Raw genomic sequence first — 26,518 nt, forward strand, 5'->3', positions numbered from 1 at the left:
TAGTACACGGCGATGTTTCCTTACTTCCTGTTAGCTGCTCCTGCTGAGTAGTTTGCCCCTGGAATGGTCGTGGACTTGGAATCTCGTTGCATTCCCCTTCAAGTCCCAGTGAGTTCCGATCCGTTGAAAAAGACTCCAACGGCAGTTTCCTACGTTGATTGCTGACGCTGACAGCCACTTTGTTTTCTTCTCTTAATTGACGCGTGGCACTGCTATCTGGTAACGAAAGCCGCGTAGGAGTTCTAGAGTTATCATGTCCATAGGACTCACTGTGTGGATCGTTCTTTACCAAAGTGCCGATCTGCTCTGTATCCGGATTTTCCTTTGGAACTGTTACCAATTGCGGCTGTGACGATGCTCTGGGGTCCTGAATATATGTTATTTCTACAGCTCTAGCACATCCAACTCCGCTCACAACTACGTCTTCCGTTTCTGATTGTGACCATGAAAGATTGCGCGTCGAGCTATTAGAGGTTACAGCTGCTGAACTTGGCCCTGTTAGCACCGGCAAGGGAGGTTCTCTTGCAGAACTTCGGCCCCTGAAAGATGGACTGGGCATGGCGTAACTTAGCAGATCCTCTGCATGGTTGGCGAACTTCAAGTTGACGACACGACCGCCTTTGAACTTTTTTAGGAATCCTAGATCATTCTTCACAGAAGCAGAGTTTTCAGCGGAGCTACTGGAAATTTCGTCGTCAAAATCCTGGGAACGATCGACCGTATAACGCCTGACCTTTAGGAATCGTGGGACACATTTTAATATGAGTTTGTCAGGGAAACAACGTATGACGATGCCCACGGGGATGGAGACCAGACCAAAGCCGACAGCAATGCCCCACTGTAGACTACTTTGAGGCGGCCGGCCCTTCGGGGTTATGGTTGGAATGGAAAAGGGAGTGCCACCGAAGGAGATAATAAGAACCTGAGCACCGCCTAAAATAAGGCTGATGACAATAAAGAACCAGTGCCTTGTTAGACCCTCGAAAATATTGAGTTTATTATCCGATCGCCGGTTGCTATAGACCAGGTTAGCACAATCGGTGTAAGTTAAGTAAAGAATAATCTCACTTACTTCCACAAATTAAAGATTTGCATCCAGACGAAAGTGTTGAACACAAGAGCACGCATATATCTCTGTTCTTCAGCTTCCACAAGCCGTGTTGCCATGTATTCGAGCCCGAATGTTACAGCGAGTTGATAGAGAGCTTGGCCGATTATCATCTTCCACATGGCTGAAGAAATAATTCCAGATCCCCTGCTGTTAGCTGTAGAATCAGGCATAGTATTCTCGGGAGGGCCTGTCACCAGGGCAAGAGCGGCGAGCGTGTCCATGATCAGGTTAACCCAGAGCAGTTGCACGGCGGTGAATAAAGACTCCTGGTGAGCGCTAGCTACAGCAGTGAAAAACACGAGGACGGCGACAGTGATAGTGATGGTGAGTTGGAACTGGAGGAATCGCTTGACCGCGTCATTGATTGCTCGACCCCACCTCAAAGCCTTGACAGTGCTTGGAAAACTTTCAACCTCAATAATGGCTGAAGCGCCCTTCGCAACGTCCGTGTCGGTATTACCAATGGAGAGAGCAACGTCCGCCTGTTTCAGCGCAGGCGCATTATTGGTTCCATCACCGATGACGGCAACAATCTCACCAAGGGCTTTGAGGCGCTGAACCAGGAGCACCTCGTCGTCGGGTGTCGAACATGCGAGGACCTGCAGGCGGGGATTTTGTTCTGATGGTCTTGAATAAGCTTCCGGAACTCTGAACCTTCCATGATGGTGCCCTCATCGCGAAGAATACCACACTCGTTAGCAATAGCGCGAGCCGTCGGGGTGTTGTCTCCAGTCACCATGCGCACGAAGACGCCCGCTCGTTGGTACTCTCTGACAGCTTCGGGGACGCCTGGTCGCAAGGCATGCTTAATTCCAACAAGTCCAATAAAGCACATGTTGTCAAATAAATCCTCGAATAGAGCACCCTTGTTGTTATGCTTACTGTGTCGGGCTCCTTGCAGAGGCCACTCAGCAAAGTCGCGGTAAGCAAAGCCAATGGATGTCAAAGGTTGTGAGGCATATTCCTCAATCAGTGCCATGATGGGCTTACCGTCGCTGGCGAGGGGGTCGCTGCTGATATCTGTGTCCGGGCGCTTAAGGAACATTTTGCATTTGGCGAGAAGAGTCTCTGGCGCGCCCTGCGCGTACAGACGTGCGTTCCCGTTTTCGAGCTGGACGACCACACCAATGCAATCCCGATTGGGCTCTAAAGATGTTTGCAGAATCTCGACATTGGTGTGGTCTTTGCTGAGGGATTCCATGGCGAGAAAACTTCGTGCGGACTTGAGGAGTGCCGTTTCAGTCTTTGATCCGATAAAGGTAGAGACCCCATCTTTGTCGCCCTCTAACGCGGTCGAGCTGAGCGAAATAGCCTCGAATAATAAATTTCGACTATCCTTGGCAAGTCCTGCAATAAATTCCGCATGGGCTAACCTCTCAGTACTTGCGCTTTGGGTGCAGTGTAAGTGACGCCGAGTGCCGACGGCGGCAGCTACCACGATGCCGTTTTGAGTAAGCGTACCAGTCATGTTGACGCAAATTGACGTGGCATTTCCTATAACTTCGCATGCCTTCCGGTGAGGAATAAGGTTGTTACTTCTCTGAATCCGCGTGGTAACGGATGCGACAGCAAGCGTGAGCGCCAACGGCAGCCCTTCCGGGACTATAACGATGATGAATGCAACGACAATAATAAACATGTCCAAGACCTCTCGAGCTTTTGCAGATGCTGTGGTCGTGTTTTGTGGAAGTTTGGTGCAGAAAATGACAAGCAAGATGACGAGAAGAGTCAGGCCAGCTACGCCACCGAACATAGCAAGCCTTTCGGCAATTCGATTCAGCTTCGACTGGAGGGGTGTAAGTTCGACTTGCTCATGAAGCGGGATGAGGGCTCCCGTCCTTCTGCAGAGAAGAGTGCCCTCTTCCGCCGTGTCGCAACTGCTCGCACGAACGAATGAGGATGGTTCTGTTGTAAACTTTCCTGCCTTGATGTCCGCAGAGGCTTTCTCTGCTGGCTCTTTTGAGACGAGCCCTGCCTTGCCTGTCGTCCCGTCAGTGGGGACCACATCTTCTGGCTCCAGGTGCAGGACTTCACTGGCCATCCTCCGATTGAGCCTCGAAAACTGTTGATCCTTCTGCCAGTCGTTGAGAGACCCAACGAGAACTACGATAGAAATGGCCACGAGGATTGTCACGCTCTGAATCAACCCTCTCGACGTATCGCCGACTGAGTGTTTTTTGGACAATTCTTGGTATAGTGCAATGACCAGCGATATTAGCACGGTACTTGTCAGCAGTAGCAAGAGCTTATCGTTATATGTCACTAATGTGAACTTCCAGAAGCTTTGGCTGTTCTTTAGTACTGCTCGATAATCCTTATGCCAATGACTCTGACCTGTTTCGCCATTGCTGTTTAAAGATGTCATATCGATAGTAATCTCTCCACCGGACGGCTGCTTTGGTCTCGCATCAAGATCGACCATTATACCAACATTCGTGGGATTTGTACTCTCTTGTGGCCCTTTTCCCGAGCTTCACTTATATTACAGACCAGCGTAGGCTGTACGTATTATGAGACGTTGGATTACGAACGACCGCGTTAGTCAGATCAGCTAAGAAGTGTTTATGTAAGCTATGTGCATGTGACGGCCAACCAACAGGGGATGTTTGTTACGGGCACGGAAGAGCCCAAACAACTAGGCCACAGGATCAGGCCAAGGACAAGGGCGGATCATGTGGCAGCGCCGTCACAGGTTTCTTATGTAAGCACGATAAAGGACGATAAGGAAGGTACGTACCAGGTCATGCATATCTGCACGACCGACGCCGTGCCAAGGAAGATGGTCACCAACATCTGCATGACCATCAGGACCGGACCTGGGACCTGGCCACGACCAACGGGGACAGGACCATGACCACGATGGAGGACAAAGGATATAGATGCGAAGGATCTCCTAGATACACAGTCATTACCTTTGTACTTCAGCGATCAATCTAAGTATCAGTTTCACCCACACTTGAACTAGTCACTCAATTGCCGAGACTGGTATCTCTTCCAAGAGACACGAACGACAACCCAGAGAGAGAACGACAGCAGAGTGTTAGTTGTGATTGCACATGCTTTACCTATCTTGCAGAACAGCAACCCCAGCGCCCTGCCAGACGGTTGACCCCGGAGGCAGGATCGTGACAGTGCACTAAATTGGAGCTAGTTACTGACGCCGAATGTGTAGTGATCGCAGACGGGTAGAGTGGTCTTCACGATTTCCTCTGAGAGCCTTCTTAAGCGTGATATAGCCTGTTGGTAGCCCAACCACGCGAACTTGATCTATCAAGTCTACAGCGAATACACACATTAGAGTTGATTGCGAGGGTTACTTGGCTTTGTATTTACAATGTCATAAACTAAGTTAGATTACATACTTCTACTCTTGGCCTGGCATTCGGCCTCAGTATCGGTTCACCTACGCCTTAGTCATCATATATTACCGTAACTTGATGCAAAGGACTATAACCACTGCACCAGGTAGGGCAAACCTTGGTCACCCGCCATCCGCCGGTGAGCACCGTTCTTGGCAAGGGCACGCAGTCTCAGTTTCCATCTTGTAAGGCTGTTGTGCCTCATGGTCAATGTTCCCAGGGAAGTTAATCTTGGGGAACGCGACATAAGATGCCCAGCGAGCGCTCTGCAGTGTTATGCCTCGAGTTCACTATACCACGTTGCAGGTGAATATCTTCAGGGTCCCGAACCAAGCTCGAGGGGCTCTCGTGGTACCACTGCCAGCACGGTAAGGATGGCAATATTCCTCACGCCCCGATAAAACTTACATCACAATTGACTCTAACATCCCTCTCTAGCCCTGACATAAGATGATGAGGTAGTTCCAGGACTGAGGGGGGGCCCTTTTCGGACGAGACGAGCCTTCTCTCTGGTATTGACACCGGTTTGCATATTTTCTTGCCTACATACCGTGCCTCTAAATAGCTAAGCTAGACTGCCTCGAATTGGAGACACACTATCACCTCAGCTCAACAACGCCATCTGCAATACCAAATGGGTGTGGTTCCAGCCGACTCAAGCGGCAACACATGAAGCCATGCGCGGCTCCCTGCTCAGCCTCTTCCATGAACTGGCCAAGCTTGCCACAAAGGCCAAGCCAGCCGCCGCGGTTGAGACGGCAAAAACGACTCGGATGCCTTTCATGTAAGCCTGTAGGATACCGGGGACCTGGGCGGCGGCGAAAGCTGTCCGGATCTGCGTCGCTCCTGTAGAAATCACCATATCCGGAGGGACTGCCGGGGCATACTCTTTAAGATTTCTAAGGAGCTCATTGACAAATGCTGATTGCGCGGCTGAGAGGAGGAACGCACTGCCAAGGGTCTGGAAAACTAATAGTAAGCATAATTATTAGTCTCTAGATGCGAGAATAAGTAGGAAGGGACTGGGGATCGGTAATTACACATAATAATGGATGTAGTTACAGCTAAATCCCCAGTTGCAGCATTTCCTTGGGCATGGATCATTGGAACCTGGATCGCGAGCCCAAAGCCAGCTCCAGCGAGAACCTGGTAAGCAGTCAACTTGCTCTCATCTGCGCCGATCTTGAGAGTGCACATAAGCCCTGCACTAGTCGTCCCAAGCGCACAACCACCCGTCATGAGCGGTACTGCAATGCCAGTTTTCGAGATGAGCACTCCCGAAAGGATGGTCGCAAAGGTGACAGCGAGAATGATTGGAATGTTGCGCAATCCCGATGTGCCTGGAGAATCATTGTTGATACTCTGAAAGTAGATAGGGAGATAGTAGATAATGATGAGGTAGGCAGAGCCTAGGACAGAGCCGCAGAGTGCATTGACCCAGACAGTCCTTTTCTTTATGACACGTGGAACTACCATGGCGCGCTCACCGTTCAACGCCTGCCAGGCGATAAAAACGACAATAATGACAGCAAATCCGGCAAGAAGACCGGCCACAGTGTTTGAGCTCCACGAATGGCTCTGGCCACCATACTGGACAGCCAAGATGAAAGCGACAGTGGCTCCCATAATCAGGAGAATGCCGAAGGGATCCATTTGAAGGAGTTTCTCGTGAACAGAAACCTCGACTGGCCTTGACTTGCTTGGGGTTGTGAAGAACAGGAGAATAATTGTGCCCGAGAGGGCGCCGATGGGCAAGTTGACGTAGAAGCACCATCTCCAGGAAGCGTGGTCGGTGAAGGCGCCTCCAATTAGGGGACCGGTGACGGAGGCAATACCGTAAGAAGCGCCCAAGATTCCAGTGAACAGTGGACGGTCCATGGGCTCGGCGGCGAACGCGATAAGGGTGTAGCACCCAGAACTGAGTCCCGCAGCACCGACACCTGCGATGCCACGCCCGACGATAAAGGCGCCTGAGTTTGGTGCAATGCCGCACAACAGACTGCTGACCTCGAAGATGACCATAGCAATAAGGAAGGCGGTCTTGAGATTCAAGTACGTGTATGCCTTGCCCCAAGCTGACTGGAACCCGCCGATGGTCATGAAGAATGCTGAGCCATACCAGGCAACGTCGGAAAGACCTGCAAACTCGTCTGTGATCTTAGGAACGGCTGTAGCAACGATGGTCTGTTTGATATGTTAGTCTCACTGGCACTGATTGCGGTTCATTCATGCCATTCGGGAAGACTGGGCAGTATGACTTTGACGGTAGGGTTCTGACCATGTCGAGTGCGACCAGGAATATGCTCAAGCCTAACGCGAGAACAATGAAGAACAGAGCCATGCCGGAAGGGTAGTCAACATGTTCATCAGCGGTCATGAGCGCATTTTCGACATTGCCTTCCGCCTTCTGAATATCCGTAATGGCGCGATCGTTGTCTTTTGTTGCCAATTTCCAGACGCATCTCACGCCTGGCCCCTTATCATTCGGTGTAACAGCCATCATGAAATCTCACTCCGCAATTCAGCCACTGAGTCCTGTATTAGGACACTAGGACAACAAAAGACTCGACGTACAGCTTGACGTAATGATGCACGGGCGATGGAAGTATACAGATTGAATACGTCGGGGATGTTGAAGTCTCGTTCCCTTGGCTTTAATCTTAAATTCAGGTTCGTTCTTCCGAGCTGGTACAGCACAGATGCGTGGAAAAGGCCATTAGGTCCGAGTGTATCTTGCCCGATGAATGCCATGGCATGTATCAAATCGGAGATAAAGAACCAAACGATGCTTCTACATGTGCTTGTGCTAGTTCTTACTCCTTGTTTGTTTCCAATATGTTATTTGCTCTTAAGTATGCCTTCACAGCTTGTCCCTTTAAAATTGCTGATTCATCCCTAGGCCTTGCAAGAAGGGCATTGATTCGTAGATCACCTCTCGAGTGCTGCTCTTCAGCTATTATATCATTCCCCCAAACTCCCCCGGTCGGACCTGTGTATCTCTAACGTAAAGAATATAGTGGAATTTAAACCATTGAAAAGTTGCCCATGCTGTTAAGTAGAGGCTACATTGAGGCACTTCCGCCATCAAGCGCTAAGCCTACATATGGTTTAGCCTTTGAGTGGCTTTTCACACCAGGCACGACGGACGAGTTTAGAGTTTCGAGATTTCTGTCGGGGGATTTTTCAGGACACAAAAAGGAGATGATTGAAGGGGTTGCACGTCGTGAGAATGCGGTCCTGTAGTTGCACGTGGCATCTCCAGGACTTTTCAGTTACTTCTGAAGCCGGCAGAGTTCAGTACGAAGGCCAGTTATGCGGAACTAATGGAGGCTGACATCGTCCGTCGCGATGCGATATGATCGTGACTCCATAAGTAGCCATGATCTAGATTCGGGCGCTCCAGACCAGAGAAGGGACTGGCTTTAGTCTTGGCATAGAAGTTCCATTTTTGTGACTAAATCCACCAGTATCTGCTGAAGTCATCCCTTTAAAGCAGCAAATGGTGAAAGCAATTAAGAAGTTGATCCTTCAGACACCTCGGAGTAACTATTATACAGCTCCATGGCAGTCATCTTGTCGAATACTGCTTCATCCTTTAGATCCAACTCGGCGTTACTGGTTGTTGTGGTTGTTGTGGTAGTGGCTTTTCCGAGAACTCTGACATCTCTTTATCATTCGTCTTGAGGGCACCTGTCCTACGTGAGACAACTACATCCACCAGTAGTAGCATAAGGTAGACGAGAATCAATACGGCGGAGATTATGGCGTGAGTACTGATGTCACGCCGGACCTTATCTGCCACATACATAATCGCAGAGTCAATGTTATCCATGATAATGTCACTGCCGGAAGATAGAGCCTTGTCTAATCCCGTCTCTGCAATACTGGCGCCAATAGAAAACACGTCGTGTGGCAACGGAGGAAAGTCAATGTTGACATGTTCATTGACCCACCGGAGACCAGTTTGCACGGCGTCAATCTTCGTCCCTATCAAACACCTCAAAGCCTGCTGTATAGCATCTCTTAAGATCGAGTCTCCAAACGCTGCCGTAAGGGCCTGCTGAATTTGGAGGTTGAACGTGGTTATCGTTGAGTTGACTCCGTCAGTGGCTCTGTGCATCTGATCCTGTAGTTGACCAGTAAGATCCTCATTTAACCGTCCCATGGCGGAGTCAGCAGTATCTGCCCACGCGGTAGATATTCGTTGCATACTGGTAGAAAGTGCTTCAGCTCGGATCTCGATAGCGTCCCTCATCTCAAGCGCCTCGCTTTCGACCGTGCGAAGAAAGAGTGTCGCAATGAGACAGCTCAGTAGTCCGGAAAATCCAATTAGAAGCAATGCGGACGCATTACTGGAACAATGACGCCTAGAGATCCGAAACTTCGTCAAAATAGAAGCTAAGGGTGCTAATCGTGCTTGAGCTTGCTTCATCCTTGGGCTTTCCACCAGAACTTGAACAAGTTCCAGATTCCTTGACTGTATGTAGTATAGCGACGCTGCTAGTAGTACCGCGAGACAGATTATGATTACGATACTCCATGTAATTTTTAAGCGAACCTGATCGCGTTGCTTTTTGAAAACATCTGAAAATGTGGTGTCGTTAGGGCAAAACACGAAAGACTCCTTTTCCGGAACGAAAAGCTCTTTCGGATCGAACGCCCAGCTTCCAAGCGTTTGATTTAGCTCCGTCCTTACTGCTCGGAAAGGCGTTGTGAGAACCATGTCGGTCATATTCTTCACTGTCGCGAAATCAGGAATGCGCCGCTCCAGTTCATTCAAGTCATTGAGTATCGGGCCAATGTCTATTTTCGTATTTCTGATGCTTTCCAGCGCATCATCGACGTTGAGGTGCGGCAGTTGTTGTACGTCCTGTCGCTTGGTGCGGGAGCCGAACAAGTTGCTAATAGTGCCTGAAATACCGCCTACTGTGTTTGCGCCTTGACTTATGAAAGCATTCACGCTATCTATGCCCTTGTTCGTAGTCGCTATGCTCTGTTCGATAGACTGTAAGGACCCGGTAGTGGCGCCTTGATAAAGCGAGCGGAACTCCTCCATCGCGCTAATGGTTATGTTCAACCCGCCATGAATAGCCATGAGTAGCAGACACATATAGGTGTCTGTCATGGAGTGGAAAACAAAGAGCAAAAGCTTCTCCATCGCCTCTAAGACAAGGTCGAGCGAGCTAGCAATAGCTCGGACTGAATTTGTTACGCCGTCCGCCGTCAAAGAATTAATGCCTTGGGATAAGTAATGTGGCATTGAGACAACCGTGCTCCCCACCGCCTCTGCTTTGAGGCAGGCAACGGAAGCTCGATCTTGTGCCTCGTCGATTGACTTCTCAATACTTACAGATAACGGGATTAAGTATGCCAGCACCAGGATTGTCGCTAACGCTATATGAATGAATGCATGCTGGTTGTGGACGTCGGTTCGCTCGCGTGAAGGACGACTGTTCGAATCCATTCCAACGATGTGGCGGAGGGCACGCATGATTAAATGAACACGCAGTGACCTTGCGATGTAGAGATAAAGGCTCACGTTGCGCAGGTAACACATTTGTCGACTTTAACGTCACCAGAGTAGAGGATTATTATGTTATTACAGCTGGCACAAACTCCTCGGCCCGTCGTCTCGACGATTTTGTTATCCGTTTCGTGCACATGGACCACGCAGTTCTTTAGCTTCGGTCTAACAAGGCAGCCAAATGGTTCATGTCATAGACGAAAGTGATATCTGGCATTACCATCGCTCCTCACCGAGCAATCTGGACTGCTAACCAAGACTATCATTCTAGCAAGTTGGGACTTGGAAGAAATATGTATGTGGATGTATAATAGACACTTCACTCCCGTTGGACGCCGCAACTACTTCGCGCTCATTGAAGCTTTGAAGTAAGGTAAATTTATTGATTCCAGCTGTGTTAAGCTAGATGGAACCATGTGAGCCGCTTCATGAATGATCTGGCCACTTCACAGTCCACTCATTGATGATCATTCCAATCCTTTGTATATCATGTAGTCAAACCCTCTAATATTGCACTGCCCTTAGACCCTTTTGTCTTTGCTTCCATCGCTCACTCCATACCCTCAAAGCTATTGCTATGTTGGCCACAAATCCTATCAGTAATGCAATGGCTACTCCAATACACGTATTGTATAGCGCACTCTCTCCAAGGTCTAAGCTGTATTTCAGCTGTAGCGCCCAGGAAACAGACCGTTCTACACCCCAGATAGATGTAATCCCAAACAGCATAAGTGACAGCCCGTACCAGAGTTCCTGTACAGGGTATAGTTTGGGGTTTTCCAAGTATTCTTCATTGCGTGCTATAGAGGCTAAAACAAGGAAGTAGACGGAGCTGGTCCCTGTAAAGCTGGCCGCATGAATCAGGGACAGCATGATCATATGTGCGTCATAAGAAGCTCCGTTAGCGGGAGATTCAGGAGAGTGTAGACCCGGGGCGCAAGCAGCGGCCACACTGATAAATACGACTGAGAACGATGCGTTCAATAGGCCTATGAAGACTCGTTTAACCCTTTTGTTCATGTTGAAACTTATTTTCACAGTCCAAGTCTCTCTCGGACATATGGATCAGAGCCTGGGTTCTTATACCTATAGCGTTGTCATCCCTGATCATGTCATGCTTGCAAATTTGTGTGTTATACCGCGCGTAATGTGATCCACATCTCGTTGTCGGAACCCCACTCTAGTAGCTCGCTCTCATGTCGACGTGAAACTGAGAAACGTGAGGGCCCAGAAAAGCATGCAGTTTAGTAAAAGACATGCAGTATACTACTGCAGTATAGGATGGGTACTGTATCACGTCGAGCTTGTGCACAGTATCCAATAAGACATATTCGCAGAGACGTGGGACTTCCGCTGACTTTGTTGATATGATGCCCGTCCCTGTGGAGCATTGAAAGCATACACAAACAAGCGCCCGGAAAGCAAACATATCTCTGTTTGTTTGCCGTATATATTACGCAAGATCAAGACCGAACATAGTCGCTTTAGATAAGCTCACGCTTCCAGCTATCGGCCAAACCCAGAGCATGGCCACGCTCCGCGAAGGACTTTGTTTATACCCAGCCTATCACTCTCCCTGAACAAGGAGTTGTGGTACCACTTTCGAGGTTCTAGCACAGCCATGAAGAAGTTGGCTTGTCCCGGAACAGGTCGTCAAGCCTCGACGTAATAGCCTATTCTTGGTCGGGCCTAGTATAGCTAGGATGTGGGATGAAGATTACCGGCCAATAGGCTGTTTAGATCTACCTATCGCGACGAACCCCACGGCTCAATTCAATGACGCCCAAACCTGGCGTAGAGTCTCGGAGGACCTACTACCAACAAGCATCTCGTCCCTGCTTCAGGCGGCAAACGATCGGCCCGACATTACCACCCTGCTGAAGCACCAGTGGATCCAGCTCGAATTCTTTGTACGCCAAGCCGCCAAAGGCTCATTTGTCCGGTTCCGCATCTATGTACTCCCATTCGACGTTGAGCGGCATGGGGTGAGTGACCGCCACGATGAAAAGCTGATGAAAGCTCTCGCCATGCTATTACAACGATTAAACTATTCTTCAGAGGCGTGGAATGACGCCTCAAACCAGCAAAGGCTTCCGCACCCACTATCCTTCACGGATTTACCAGATCCCCTCCCAGACGACTCTTGTCTATTGGCTCTCTTCAATAGTGTCCCTTCTCCGGATCCAGACCCCAACTCCGTCTCCGATTTAAATGCTCGACATGCTATGCTCTCCATTCTGGAGGGAAACCTTCCTGGTATACGCACCACTCTCTATCCATACCAGCGTCGTTCGGCGGCCTTGATGCTACGAAGGGAGCTTGTCCGGACCAAGGTTTTGGACCCAAGGTTGCGCTGCTGTCAGGACCAGTCAGGGCGTCCATGGTACTACGACTCGGCCACGGGCTTGGTTTTGGCCAAGCCGCGATATTACAATGGTGCTCGCGGCGGCATCCTCGCAGAGGAGATGGGCACAGGGAAAACGTTGATCTGCCTTGCTCTCATTTCAAGCACGAGGCGCGAGCCAACGACAGCACCAGACCCATTCGCGGTAGAGGTTCCGCGACGAAGATATGTCGGAAACTTTGTGGATATGTGCGCGGCTGGTGTTAATCGTCATTCTGTGCCGTGGCAGCCATATTTTACATACATGAACCAACGCCTTGGCCAAGATTACACTCGATGCGTCGAAGCTCTACAACGCCCAGCAAACCGCGCCGCTTATAAATTAGACCTCGATGTCGGGCTCACCACAAGAAGAAGCACTCGTCTCATGCGGAGCGAACCACAGACGAGAACGATTTTCCTGAGCAGTGGGACTCTCATCGTAGTTCCCGACAATCTTGTGACTCAGTGGAAGGACGAGATATTACGGCATACGCCTGAACTCGAAGTCATGACCCTGATCAGTCGAGCGCGAATGCCTTGTGTCGAACAGCTACTAGCAGTTGATATAGTCCTCATCTCCCAGAGCCGTCTTGAACGGATCTGGGCAGAAGGAAAGAATGACAAGGGACAAGTGCACGGAATAGACTGCGAACTGGAGCACATACAATGGAAGCGTACAATCATCGACGAAGGCCATAAGCTGGGGAAGCCAGGCGAGAGCACTATGTCCATGGTGCTGCAAAGGCTCAATACAAGTGCGATGTGGATTGTCACAGGCACTCCGACAAGAAATCTCCATGGTGCAGAAGTGAAAGATACTTTGACCAGACTGAACGATATCGAGTCACAAAGGAGCGACCTAGTACACCTGGGCAGGATCATTGCCAAGTATCTGAAAGTCCCGCCATGGGCCAAGACAAAATGCGTCGACGATTCTATTGCGGATTGGAAAATGTACGTTGTGAGTCCGACACAGCATTCGAGGTGCCAACATCACGTAGATACTGCGAGGGCTACGCTGAATTCTATTTTGATTCGGCACCGCCTTGCAGACATCAGCACGCTACTTCCCCCTGTGGATGAGAAGATTGTCCATATTGAGGGCTCTTATCAGGACAAACTTGCATTGAACTTGTTCTCGATGATGATCATCTTGAACGCCGTCCAGTCACAACGAACAGGTGTGGACTACTTATTCCATCCACGGCAGAGAAAGAGCCTTCTTGAGCTTGTCCGCAATCTGAGGCGGGCTTGCTTCTTCGGAGGTGTTTTCTTTTCCAGGGAAGAGATCCAGAAGGCTGTTGATATTGCGCAAGAGTTCTACAGCTGCAAGCCAGTACCAATAAGTGCGGAGGATGAAGCCTCACTTTGCCGAGCTATCGAGATTGGGCACAAGGCTCTCACAAACGACCTAAAGAACGTCAGCAATCAATTCAATATATTGCCGGTCTACATTACTCACTCTCTCGAAGGCGTCAGGTCTGGTCCGTCTCTCGATTATATCGAGGGTGAAGCTGTCTGTGTTAATTTGGATCTTGTCTATTCACTACAACAATCCGGTTATGCCAACTTCAACGATCCCACGTCGATATCAAGGAGCACGGCGATACGCGATTATCAGTTTCAGATATCACGAGGATATTGCAATCGAAACATCGCACAGTTATTGGGCCAATTTCAGCAGCAGGCTGCGACAGCGTGGCAAACCAAGCGAGGGTGGGACAGCAACAAGATCTCGAACTCTATGTCCACTGGGACCACTTCCATCACTGACAACGTCGCTGAACTCCAGGGTGAGGATCACCTTCATACTGTTCCTTCGGCAAGTAAAGTTCTAGCATCGACCCGAATCATTTCTACGGCTTCTGCCAAGCTATCATACTTGATAGATGCGATTATGCAGCATTATGAGAAAGAGCAAATCATTATTTTCTATGATATCGACAGTATCGCGTCTCATCTAAACAGCGCTCTAGAAGTAGTAAGTCTGCCATAAAGCCGATAGTAGTGCCTCCCGCTGACCAGATCCTCGATCTCAAGCTCAGAATAAAGCATCTCATATACACCCGCTCCGGGCAAAGCCCCCAAGATCGCGCCAAATGTATAGAGCGCTTCACCCACGACTCAACAAATAGGGTGTTACTCATGGACATTAGTCAAGCAGCCTTCGGCCTAGACATGCGCAGTGCGTCGCGCATTTATTTTGTGAGCCCTGTGTTAAACTCACAAGTCCAAGCTCAGGCTATTGGTCGCGCTCGTCGTATCAGCCAGCAGAAGCCTGTCACCGTGGAGACTCTTGTTCTAAAGGGTAGCATCGAGGAATTCATCGTCGACCGAGGTAGGAACATGACGCATTCAGAACAGCGAAGAACCATGAGGTCGGTCGTTGAAGACAAGCCAATCATGGACTGGATTAAAAACGTCGAAATTTTGCCCATGGACACCGACACCATGGGCCCTTCCCCTGTAGACCTTGTGGACCATGGTGGCGAACTGTCACAAACCGCAATGCTTCGAGCACCTCAAACTGTGTTCAACGTGTCGTCAGCTCAAGTCACGCAGAGGGACAGACTTATTGCGCTGGACACGGGTACACGCAGGACCACAAATGAGGAGTATCAAGTGATCGCTCCTCCACCTGGCACCCCTGATTCCAAGTCAGCAGTCAGGGGCTCGGGGCCATTCAAAGAGACGTTGAACTCAGCCCAAGAAGTTTTGTCGACGACTGAGATTCTGGTAATGCACCAAGGTCGCTATATCCAGTATGTTTCAGACGTAGATTATGTAGCAGAGAGACCCCAGAAAAGGACACGTTTCGCAGAGGTAAACTAGTTGCAAGTCGGCTAGTGTAATGTGCGCTCAACTAGCTAACTATGGCTTCGAACAAGTCTTCATCCATACAATAAGCGAGGAGTTCTATCAAAGCCATTTCTGAGTTGGCGCATGTTGTTCCCACTGATTAAGTTTGTGTGCAATGTTGTGACGACCCGGACCCACAGGGGATTGTTCGGGCTGATGAACACGACAAAAAAGATCGGGAGCTGCGAAGGCCACGTGCGGCAACAGTCATTATGTAATCAATTTCCTTACGTCAGCGACTGGATCACTCGGATCATGGCGATCCAAACAGAACAGATGAAGGATGAAGGAGTACAGTATCAGGCGCACCAGAATTCATAGTGATGCCCTCCGAAGCGTTATATAGTTTTACCGGCTTCATGTTTGTTTTGCCAACAGAGCATAGCGCACCCAGCCTGCCATTATTGTATTTGTATAGACAGCTCGACCTGTTAAATTTTTGTTATATTGCAAATAACCAACGGGAATTAATTTGCCGACTTCCCCTATACAAACACATAACAATTAAGTCATCCGTTATAGTACAGTTAGATCATGTCAATTCCCAGTCTCGCTAGTGTTGTCTGGCTTACAAGTAGTTATATCTGCTGTTAAAACGTGCGCCATCTTTCTGCGTAACCTTTTCGCAAACCTTCAATCTCCCTCACGAGAACCATTCCCAGCGTCTGAGCCGATAATGGCCCTCGCACTTATTGGATACTATGCTTTCTCATCCGCGGCGCAGGTCTCATCCTGCAAAACTATTGATAACTCACTATTCAGTTCCACGGCAAATCCGACAACATATTACCCGATCCAGCCAGCGCCTACTGAGACATATCAATATCCAGAGACTTCGAGTGATACTAGCCAGACATCATCACCATGCGACTCTACCACCACCGTGCCCAGCAGCTTACTAGAGAGCATGTCATCCTCTCCTATACGTAGCTGGCCAGATTCCTATTCACTGACAGTAACGGAATCGATGGAATCATATCCGGTGTCCGAATCTGAGACGACTCAACAGTCCATTTCACACTTGTCTACGACCTCAGAACAGCCTCAGTATTCCGCTGATTATCCCTCTGTGGGCTCCTCATCTACTGCCTACTCATCTACTGTCTACTCATCTACTGTCTACTCATCGACTACCTACTCATCTATTGCCTACTCATCTATTGCCTACTCATCTATTGCCTACTCATCTACTGGTCACTCTACTAGTTATTCCACTGGATCTACGTACGGCTGGAGTTCGTCTTCCTACCTCGTATCCGACCTGTATTCCACCGCTAGTCCTGCAGATCCTTATCCAACCTCTTCGACAGGCTTAGGCACCATATCTTCGTTGAATAGCCATGGTTCATCTACCACGACAGGGAAAGAGCAATCGAGCAAGAGCTCCGGAACGACACCGGATTACCCTACTTCATCTACTGAGAAGTCGTCGGACCAATACAGTAGCACAGAACATTACTCCTCCGCCGCGGAATCAAGTTATGCTACGGCGGTAGAATCAGATAACTACACTATTCTGCCAACAGAGGGCAGTCCTCCGATCGAGACTGCTACAGCCGACACCTCACAATATTATCACGGAACTACAATCGGTCACCCTTATGCACAACTGCCAGATTACTTGCCAGCGCCGACAAGCAACATTCAACCAACCGAGACGCCCTGGAGCAGTCCAACTCAAACGCAATATGCAGAGTATCCGGTGGTGCCCACCTTCACGCCGGAGAGCTTCTCGCGCACAGAAGCACACGGAGATGATTGGTATCCTCTTGTTGGTCCCACTTCAAGCCAAGATTCCTTTTCAAGCATAACGCAGGAGGTCGACGGAAGTAGCAGCCTCGAATATAATACAGGAGGGATAGTTGGAAACGTAAATGAAGGTCATAACACGAGCTCGGACATGGTACGGGCAGATACTACCACGGATAAAGCGTCCATTATGACATCTGCATCACTCCTGGATAGCATTCAACAGACTGAACCCGATTCGTCAGATGCCAACTCAACTGCACGGGCTCAAGCGGCTTTGCAGACCTCCGTCGGCGGAAGTCAACCAATACCAGGTAATGAGCAGAATACCGTGGAGCTAGTAAGTATTTCAGGCCGATGTGGGCCTGTGCATCAGGCAATCTTAATTGCCGCCATCGCGCTGGTCTATCTGTAGGAGCGGGCAAGAGGCCATCGTGGTCAAATGCGATATCCCATCATATGCTCGGCTTAGAGAGAAGACAGGAAATGAACTGCCTTTCCTTAAATGGCGACTAGGGGCGGGTCAACTACACCGATCGTTCACATATATGGATTGGATTGCTTCCGGTGTCCCCCGTAGAATGAAATAGGCAGCCTAGCGCCTTTTAATAATTAGTATTATTTGCCCTTCTAATGTTACATCGCCAGCGTAACTGGGCCCCCTGAAAAGAAAACTACGAAGTGAAGGCATGGCCTAAAGGGTTGAAGGCTCTTAAATCCCCGCCGAAGCTGTCTGCTCCAAATACCCATCTCCGTGAAACATCCAGTCTCATGTCTCTTCTTCCATAGAGTGAACGTCATTTTCTCAAGTGTGATCGTCGTAGGCTTTATTATCTTACCATCTGCGGAACATACTATTTAGAACCCATTAAATCACGACTTTATCCTCTCCGAGCATATTGACTTGTGAACTGCTCTAGTCTCTCTTTACAATCTTCTCCTACGCCAACGTTCCGGTGTCCGTATATCTGTGCGATGTAACGAGCATAATCCACAGTCTCGAACGTGAAAGGCTCTGCTCCATTGCTTAAGAGAAATTTGACGTATTCCCAGTCTAAGAGCCCGACAGCATGAGAGAGCGGGGAAGCAAGGATCTGTCCCCCTAGCGGGATTAGACTGTGTTTAGCGATAAAGGGTGCTCTGTGTACAAGATTTTCTTAGTAAATCGTTATTTACTAGCTAGTCCGCAGCTTACTTACATGTTTACTTTGAGGTTTATATCATGGCCTTCTTTTAGCAATCTCGCCGCCTCTGGAGCGCGAATTTCGAAACTCCTGTTTGTCTCGCCAGGCTGAGCCAAGAGATGTAGGGGACAATGCATCTCTGCTGTCTTCATTTGTGTGATAATTGTTGAGATCTGTTCATTTCGCGACTTAAGCCTTTAGTTAAAATGACGGTGAAGTAAGAGTCTGTCACGCGCGAGAACCTAGCGTATGTTGCTCACAAGGTCAAGTCGAGGATTAGGGGCATGCGGCAAGTGGGCCTTTATATAGGACGGGAATTGCACTGCAAGCGCTCCACATCTGACCGCCTGCGCCACCTAAGGAGGCTGGGACCACGAAAGTGGGACCACACTGCCCAACAGCCACGATTGGCCACCTACGGGGTGCCATTCGCAGTTGGGGCGATTGTGTTCAAGAACCACATGCTTGCGACTTTGCCGCAAAAACATAGCGCGGTAGGAACAACGTTAACTTGTCTTCACGAACTTACCATAGTTTCACATTCACCATGCCAGTCCTTGCCAGTAGAGACCTTATTATATTGCTTTTCAGGCATGGATGATGCGCAGGCTTAGTATGGACGAGCGCTATATTATTTGACGCTGAGATGGGTGATCCCGTATCAAAGAAGGATGCCGTGCCTGTAAAGCAAGCTGCGCTAATGCTCGAAAATTGCACAACACCCAAACAGCTTACGGTACCAAGTCTTCCCAAAGCTAATTATATGCTCCTTGAGCAAACATCTGCCTATTTTTAGCTCGCAACCATTTGTTATTTTCGCTCGTGCATAACGTGGTGGAGTTACCAGACGATCTATTAAGTGATCGCTCGCTCGCAGGAGAAGGTTGTTTCACAATAACTCGAAATTTAACGACAGTTGATAAGATATAATTAGTTTCATCCTCTTATTACCATCGTTTCAATGGGTGTCTTCCATCTGGTAGTGGCCGCTGCTATCTTGAACCATTTCGTAGCCAGTGGGCAGACGTATCCGTCATGCATCAACCTAGTACAATATCAGCATGGGTCTTGCTGTCTTCCTAACAAACCCTGTCCATTCGGCAACGACACCAGCACAAGTAGTATCGAGTCACAAACAGATATGAGCTCGATGACGACAAGTCTCATAACAACTACTCTCTCGAGCGAAGGACTCCAGTCCACGTCCGTGAGCGATTCAGTATCGGCGACTGCTGCCCCTGTACTGACCTCCAGTGCCTCATTCCCGACCACTATGCTCTCTACCACCCTTTCAACTATTAGTCAAACAATTACTAGCCTACCTGCTGACGCAACGTTGGAAACACTCACCGGAGGCTTCACGGACGGCACTATCATAACTACCACAACTTATGGTAGTAATGAGTCTATTGCGGTACCCGTCATTGTGCCTGCCGGCGGCAGTCCCTTGATTGTAAGCTTACACTGGAGGAGCTCAGTTTGTAAGCCACTTACGTTGTTAACAGATGTAACTTCCTAGTGTTGGAATTGCTTGCCAACCTTTCCGGCAAATGTGGAAATAAAGTTGCCAGGGATTTGCTTCAGAATCCAGGGCTTCCTAATTCGCAACTGCTTCGACGTTGACGTTCCTACCAATCTACCTATCGATCAGACACAAATCCCCGACACTAGCCCAACATCCACTTCTTCGTGCCAGGGCCATCCTTTAGCAACGTATTATAGTGTAGTCTGCTCCACAACCGCCGGCATTTCGACCTCGAAGCCTAGTCCCTCATGTTCGACATACTCTTATAGTACGACAGTGGGTTGTGATGTGCCTACAGTATCAACCACCACAACCTATGTTCCGGCGCAAACACAACCTGTGCTATGCGGCCCTGAGACATGCGGTGAAAGTTGTGTCAGCGCAAGAGCTGGGCTTGCGAAGCGCCAACCACCTTTGAGAGATTCTGAGCCGCCAAGCACCGAATGGGCAGGGCCTCAGAATTACAATGGGGACATGAACAAATTCATGAGAGGAGGTAAGCTAGGAGAGATTCTTCAATCCTCATCCATGCTAATACGGAATGATAGAGGTGGCAAAGGCCTTACTTGACCCTGGAACTTATGTACCTCATGGCTTCGGCGAAGGTGGGATTTGGACCACATCAAACTGGATCACTTTCAAAAACGAAGTTAGGGCTCTTACTGTCCAGGGTCTATATGGCTGCACCTCAATTGTGGCTGTATCGACCCGCGGGGCATGGGCCAGCCATATTTGGGAGAACCCATCATTTAAAGATGACTCTCGTTTTGAGATCGATGCCATTGAGGACATTCGCTTTGGTAAAAATGTCAAAAATCTCCATGAGATCGGCCTGTACCAACTGCGAGATAACGTCTTCCTTCAGCCCGAGGAGAACTTATTTGACGATGTTGCTGATCCGCATATCTATATCATGACACCGATACAGAGATATCGTGTCATGGAGGGAGAACAGCAAGTTTGGAGCAACGATGAAGAGACTCGTGGACACCCTCTTGCCTTTCCGGATAAAGTCGCCAGAATAATATCGGAGCTGAGAAGCATATTTAACGAAACGACGCCAATAATTGTTAAACCTTATTCGCCCATGACAAAAGCTCCAGATATCCTCCGAGAGATAGATGGGAGCCCTATCTTGGACGTTTACGGAAGGGAACAGCCTGATCGTGGTGATATCGGTTTCAACACCCACCGCGGGAAACTACTCGTCCAGTATCAGCCAGCATCAAAACGATGTCATATAGAGGGTACTGGTAGTCCCCAAGCTCAATGGCGAATATGGTTTGAGAATCAAGGTGAAACTTCCTGTCCGAACTCCCTTAGCGATACGCGCTGAAACAGTATACAGAACTCAATAGCGAGCATGCAGCTTGGACCCCTTTCCCGGAGCAATTCTGGAGGCGTCAAGATAACTGTGCCATATACGAAACCAGCACCGCGGTACTTCAATCTTCAGAGACAACGCCATCGCAAACACTAAGCACACAGCCAGAACAGTATATATCCTTACAGCCACCCAAAGCGTCATCATCCGGAGAATCTCCGAGCTCTGGACTGACCGAGGCGGTTCCAACAAGCGCAGCAGTGTCAGACCTCACGAGCAGCGTGTCTGAGCAAATTAACACGATGAGCAGTGCCTCTCCCACGCCGCCATCCCCGGAACCTAGCATTGTCCCCCCACAATCCCCACCGGCGCCAATGATGAGAGGCTCAGTCATGTGCCACGAGCCAGGTGACTTCCCCGGTCACGCGGACATTAATGCAGATGAGCAGAATAATTTTTCAACAGAATTTTCCAGTAACTCGAACTCAGAGCTGTCACCAACTTCACCAGCGATCTTTCAACAGTTCCGTGGTCTGTATGGAATCAGCTATGAATACGAAGCCCGCTGGATTGAAGGTTGCCGAACAGATGTCTCATCTCAATTATTTCAATATCCTCTCGGATACCCCACGACTATCACGGCCTATCTCATAGTGCGCGAGAACTATACCAAGTGTTAGTCAGGCCACTATACTTTTGTGTGCCGACATTCTATTGACTATGTTTACTATCCAGGCAACAATGGGGGCATTGGAGGCTGGACACAAGTAGGCTGTCTTAAGTATACGTTTTGGGGCGCGAGGTAGCTTAGGTGTTTCCCCGGGACGCCAGAAAAAGTCCATCAGTGGGGCCTTCTGTCGGCTGTTATGCTATCATGCCTGCAGATGACTCCAGAGGTGGAGAATCACTTGAAGCCTACCATAAACTAGCGCTCAGTAGTACGCGATGTTGAAATTCGCCATGTTTCCACCTCGCTGGAAAGTATAACGAACCGTTACTATGAGCGACCTTCTCAGCTTTTATTTCACCGATCTTGCCTTATGATGATATGGAAGGTATTGATCTTTGTCGGCAAAGGTGACAGCAAGGACACCCTGTGAAATGGCAATCTTCAACAATATATACCAAGTCTTGATAGATAGCTGGTATGTCTCTCACACACGTCAAGTGTTTCGTCACCCTTCTGGTCGTGCTTCCTGTGGTAGGAGGTGCACCCTGCCTGCGCCCCCCTTCCTCTCCGCTCGAAGCGAGTTGTCAAGCGAAGCAGTTGATTAAGCAGAAAAGGCTTCATCTAATGCTACAGAATGGCTCTGCACCTCAAGTCTCCTAAACATGATTTGTTTGTCCAAGTTGCCCAGATATGCGAACGAGTTGGGGTCTGAATTCGATGCAACCTCCAATAATGGTCACCAGAACTCGAAAAGTCGCTGCACAAACGACGCGAGTACGTGGTATTTGGCAGCATATCTTACCCGTTTGCTGGTCCGCTCCTGAATTTCTGTGGGTCGCTTTTCACATGATGGTGTACTTTTCCCTGGGTTGGTTTCGCTCACCCCCGACAGCGCAATCGTGAGATTTCTACAAAATTCTGACCCTGCAAACAGCCTGATAAAAATAGAATCATAAGCTTGGAACCAATTCTGCTTTTTGCTGCTATAGCTCAAAGCCCACGACGGTGCACTCTCATGGCGCTGACGTGCCCATGTAGCTGCAGAAGCTATTGGGCGTCAAAGCCCTAGCATCCTTACCGTCTACTCTGGTGTCACGTCTCATTTTCCCACGCCAAAGTAGCGTCTATGGCAATTCAGGTCTAACGAATAGTAACATTATAGTTATGCCGTACTCCGTTTCACTTTTCTGGATGCCGAAACGCCGCGCAGCCTAAGCACACAGGGGCAAGGTTTCCCGGACGACTGACCCCATTCAACCGCTACGTGCACGATGCAGCGGTACCCGACAGCCTGGTGCGCTGAGGCTCCAGGAAAGAGCTTGAACAAGAAACATATAGTATCACATGCAGACACCAGACCATTGCGCAGCAAATCAAGCCTCGCGGAGCACTGCGGAACGGCAGCGCACCATGGCCAGGCCACTGCGCCTCTCAACCCTCTACTCAGTGCGAGAAGCGTCGCTACCGACCTCGCCTCTACCTGCAAACACCGTTGGAAGGCCTTGTCACTTGCTCTGGAGGGGAGTATTGGGACGCTCGGGAGCGACTGGCCCTGCATAGTGAGTGGTGACATGCAGGGATATCATTTCCGTCTTCTGCTCTTTGGCGGACATCAACGACAGTGCTGCTCCATTATGTGGTCGCGCAAGAACCACTGAAGGGTTGCTCATAATGATGAAGTGGGAGGAACTCAAAATCAGGTTCGTTGAAGGCCTCTGCTCAAGATATGCGCGTCCCTGGTCAGGAGGCCGGTGGAGCCATCCAGGGTCTTGCTCTGAGGAGAGGCTGGTGGCGTTTCGATCTCCATTACCGCCGCTCAAGCACGGGTGGAAGTAGACTTGTGCTCACAAGTAAGCACGTTCATTCGCATGCCGGGATTTCAATCCCGACTCGTCGATATACTACAAGACACATATTCATTCTCGGCGAGAAAGAGGTACTCGCATACGGCAAGCAAGCGATGAATCTACCCAGAACGGCCGGCTAACGATCGTGCATATAACATACATTTCACTATGAAAGAATGCCTGCCTAGTTTTCTCGAACAATTTATTAATGGTAGCTCAAACTACAACCAGGATCTAGCGGGACGGGCACATTCCTATTGAGCAGAATGTACTATAATAGGCTGCACTAGTAAATGGGGCCCAAAGGTACAGGGGCGCCGTGCTAGAGAAGCTAAATGGTATTGTCTTCGGCAACACCCAGTCTAAAAGTAGCTGACCAGCAACCCCCTCACTAGAATATCTATGACTGAAGAATTCTTTGAGGCTAACGAGATCCCTCTGGTCGCTCGATAGGCAGAGCACCATTCCCTACGTCTACACGGCCTGAGTAACCCGGCACAACAGTGGCTTTTTCAGCCACAACGCGTGAGCCTTCTGATCCGCCCAGGCCTTGCTCTCCTCACAAAGTTCAAAGTCGAACCGCAGGAGGAGCGCTGCAAGGATGAGCCTGGCCTCATGATGCGCCATACTCTGCCCAATGCAATTCCTCGGGCCTACCGAGAAAGGCTGCAGTGCTTCACCTTTATCGCCAGCGAATTTGCCCGTCGTGTCAGCCTCGGCATGGTCCGCATTCAGCCATCGCTCTGGGGCAAACGTGTCTGGATCGGCGAAGTTAATCTCTGAGCGGTAAGCGGCGTACGGGGAGACGACCACGCGGGTGCCCCCAGAAACCCATCGACCCTCGATAGAATGACCATCTCCTGGCACAAGTCGAGGAGAGCCAGCAGGTCCCGGTGGGTACATGCGCAACGCTTCTTTGATGCATGCGCGAAGGTACTCAAGTTTACTTAGACTGTCAAAGGTGATATCGTCCATGGTACTATACGCGGTGCGGATCTCTTGGACCAGTAACTGAAGCTTTTTCTGGTTGAGGCAGAGATAATACAGAAGGCCGGCAAGAAGTGTGGCTGTTGTTTGTGAACCATCGCATCAGATATAGTGTCTCATTTCACCGTGCTTTCGGACGACGGTAGGGAAGGGAGTGATCTTACCTGTGGTTTCGGTGCCTGCAAGCATAAACACTTCGGCATTCGAATGCATTTCATCGAGGCTAAGACCATCCCCCGAGTCTCGAGTCTTGATTATCAGATTCCAGAAATCAGGCTTCTCTGTGCCCTCTTTCAGTCTTTGGTCTACTCTATCAGCGGAGTGTTTGAAATGAGTCGACTTCATGTCTCGAAGCCATCTTGGCTCAAGCCTTCGCACCACGTAACCGAGGATAGGATAGTAGTCAACAAGCATTGAAACGTGTAGCATCCTGATCATGTCGAAGATGGCAGAGACCCAGGGACTCCACTGGTTTCTTGATAGCAGCTCCAGTGGGTGCCCAAAGCATAAGTCTGCCATAATGTCGAACGTAGTAAAGGTCAGGAAACGAGTCATCTCAAGCTTCTCCCCGGCCTTCAGATCGTTCTCCATTGTCTCTAGCAGGAGTTTGGTACTAGCGGGATAAACTTTAGCCAAGGCCCACTATACTGGCACGCTCTAGAAAAGAGAGAACTGACTACTTTTGAAAGAGAGGTTCCTGCTGACGGAGCGCACGTTCGGAGAACGCCGGAGAAAAGATGCGTCGAACTCGCGCATGATTTTCGTCGTCACACGTCAGAATGCTCGGCACTCCTGTGACTGCTGCTTAGCTACAAGCATACATGACCGAGCTTCTTATTCGATAGGATGTCCACTTACCATTCCATGGCTTGATTGCAAAGTCTTCCGTCCTAGGAAGTGTCGGCCTGCCATTGGGACGGCCGTAGATGTCCCTCCACGACTGCGCAGATAGATAACTTAAATCGTTCGGACCATAGCGTACCACTGGTCCGTAGTAGCGATGGAGTTGGTGGATCCACTGGACGTCAGTACCTTGAAAGACCTGGATCCAGAACGGAAGGCGACTAAAAGCGCACAGAGACGGACCCGGGAAGCCAGCCAGAGGATGTCCCGTTAATGCGTAGGTTGCATTCACAGTGAGATACCCGAGACACCCCAATGCCGCGAGCGCGCCAGTGGCCATCCACGACGACCAAACACTTTGGAGAAGATGCGCTACGGAAGTAGAATCCATCTTCGCGAGCGCGTGGCTCAGGGCTAAGGGCGAGTTGTACAGCAAGTATGAAACGCTGATGAACGTTCGAAGACGTGTGTTCAGAGACGTTCTTTGTAAGTAATCTTCGATGTTGTAGACGAACCGAAATGGAGATATTGAGGAGTTTCCAGAGGTCGGATGGGTGACTACTGTATACAACCAATACCGTTCAAGGTAACACTGTTTGTAAGGATATTTCCCTTACACAAACAAACAATTGATCCATGCTAAATCACAAATACGAAGTGTCTTCACGTTGACAGTCCGTCACACCAGGTTAATCGGTGGAGAAGTAGGCGGTTGCTAATTGGAAGTGACCAAACAATATAACAAGTCGTGCATCATCTCTGCCACGATGTCTAAAGTCAAGTTGGCATATCAATTTCATTGACCAGAGAAATCACCTCGTTGCCGCTGTGACGATGTCCTCAGAACGCCGATTTTTCTTTCTTCAGGACTCCTTGCCTGCCACATACATCGACAGCCTTCTGGCTCGCGTCGTGAAGTCAAAGACGTCTCCCCCGGACTGCTTTGCACCGCACCAGGCGTGCCACCTCATAACACAAACGACATTATCCTCTCCATTCTCCCGGAGCCAAATACCTCTTCCCAGCCCGTCAATCGCGGCGTAATTACACCCCAGCGGGGCATAAATGGCCAGCTAAGTATACTCTGCAAGGCCGAGCTGCATAAATATAAGGAGCAGTCTCTCTCGCTCGAGTGCGACAAGTTGAGACG

At 49.5% G+C, this 26,518-nt stretch overlaps 7 protein-coding genes across 7 annotated transcripts; 3 read left to right on the forward strand and 4 right to left on the reverse strand.

Annotated features, from left to right (window-relative positions):
* Positions 1-192: 192 nt before the first annotated feature.
* Positions 193-3,533, reverse strand: B0I36DRAFT_356842 (uncharacterized protein; the record flags this gene model as incomplete). Its single annotated transcript, XM_046157695.1, has 4 exons — positions 193-242; positions 271-968; positions 1,073-1,730; positions 1,766-3,533. The coding sequence occupies 4 exons, from the start codon at positions 3,531-3,533 to the stop codon at positions 193-195; spliced, it is 3,174 nt and encodes a 1,057-aa protein (XP_046003818.1).
* Positions 3,534-5,125: 1,592 nt separating this feature from the next.
* On the reverse strand, positions 5,126-6,847 carry B0I36DRAFT_258164 (efflux pump antibiotic resistance protein; the record flags this gene model as incomplete). The annotated part of the gene is made up of 3 exons (XM_046151065.1): positions 5,126-5,439; positions 5,511-6,654; positions 6,749-6,847. The coding sequence occupies 3 exons, from the start codon at positions 6,845-6,847 to the stop codon at positions 5,126-5,128; spliced, it is 1,557 nt and encodes a 518-aa protein (XP_046003819.1).
* A 1,218-nt stretch (positions 6,848-8,065) lies between these two features.
* On the reverse strand, positions 8,066-9,934 carry B0I36DRAFT_258208 (uncharacterized protein; the record flags this gene model as incomplete). The annotated part of the gene is made up of 2 exons (XM_046151077.1): positions 8,066-9,340; positions 9,398-9,934. 2 exons carry the CDS (start codon positions 9,932-9,934, stop codon positions 8,066-8,068), a joined length of 1,812 nt encoding a protein of 603 aa, XP_046003820.1.
* Positions 9,935-11,697: 1,763 nt separating this feature from the next.
* On the forward strand, positions 11,698-15,362 carry B0I36DRAFT_404275 (SNF2 family N-terminal domain-containing protein; the record flags this gene model as incomplete). The annotated part of the gene is made up of 2 exons (XM_046161771.1): positions 11,698-14,361; positions 14,421-15,362. The coding sequence occupies 2 exons, from the start codon at positions 11,698-11,700 to the stop codon at positions 15,210-15,212; spliced, it is 3,456 nt and encodes a 1,151-aa protein (XP_046003821.1). The 3' UTR covers positions 15,213-15,362.
* A 4,083-nt stretch (positions 15,363-19,445) lies between these two features.
* On the forward strand, positions 19,446-21,310 carry B0I36DRAFT_356847 (uncharacterized protein; the record flags this gene model as incomplete). Its single annotated transcript, XM_046157696.1, has 4 exons — positions 19,446-19,625; positions 19,764-20,193; positions 20,246-20,992; positions 21,210-21,310. 4 exons carry the CDS (start codon positions 19,446-19,448, stop codon positions 21,308-21,310), a joined length of 1,458 nt encoding a protein of 485 aa, XP_046003822.1.
* A 1,043-nt stretch (positions 21,311-22,353) lies between these two features.
* B0I36DRAFT_356848 (uncharacterized protein) lies at positions 22,354-23,655 on the forward strand (the record flags this gene model as incomplete). The annotated part of the gene is made up of 5 exons (XM_046157697.1): positions 22,354-22,465; positions 22,730-22,808; positions 23,042-23,250; positions 23,392-23,541; positions 23,600-23,655. The coding sequence occupies 5 exons, from the start codon at positions 22,354-22,356 to the stop codon at positions 23,653-23,655; spliced, it is 606 nt and encodes a 201-aa protein (XP_046003823.1).
* A 357-nt stretch (positions 23,656-24,012) lies between these two features.
* Positions 24,013-25,708, reverse strand: B0I36DRAFT_258180 (cytochrome P450; the record flags this gene model as incomplete). The annotated part of the gene is made up of 4 exons (XM_046151071.1): positions 24,013-24,605; positions 24,690-25,138; positions 25,203-25,317; positions 25,384-25,708. 4 exons carry the CDS (start codon positions 25,706-25,708, stop codon positions 24,013-24,015), a joined length of 1,482 nt encoding a protein of 493 aa, XP_046003824.1.
* Between the last annotated feature and the right edge of the window lie 810 nt (positions 25,709-26,518).

The sequence above is a fragment of the Microdochium trichocladiopsis genome (assembly GCF_020744255.1).
Source record: "Microdochium trichocladiopsis strain MPI-CAGE-CH-0230 chromosome Unknown B0I36scaffold_20, whole genome shotgun sequence".
Taxonomy (NCBI): domain Eukaryota; kingdom Fungi; phylum Ascomycota; class Sordariomycetes; order Xylariales; family Microdochiaceae; genus Microdochium; species Microdochium trichocladiopsis.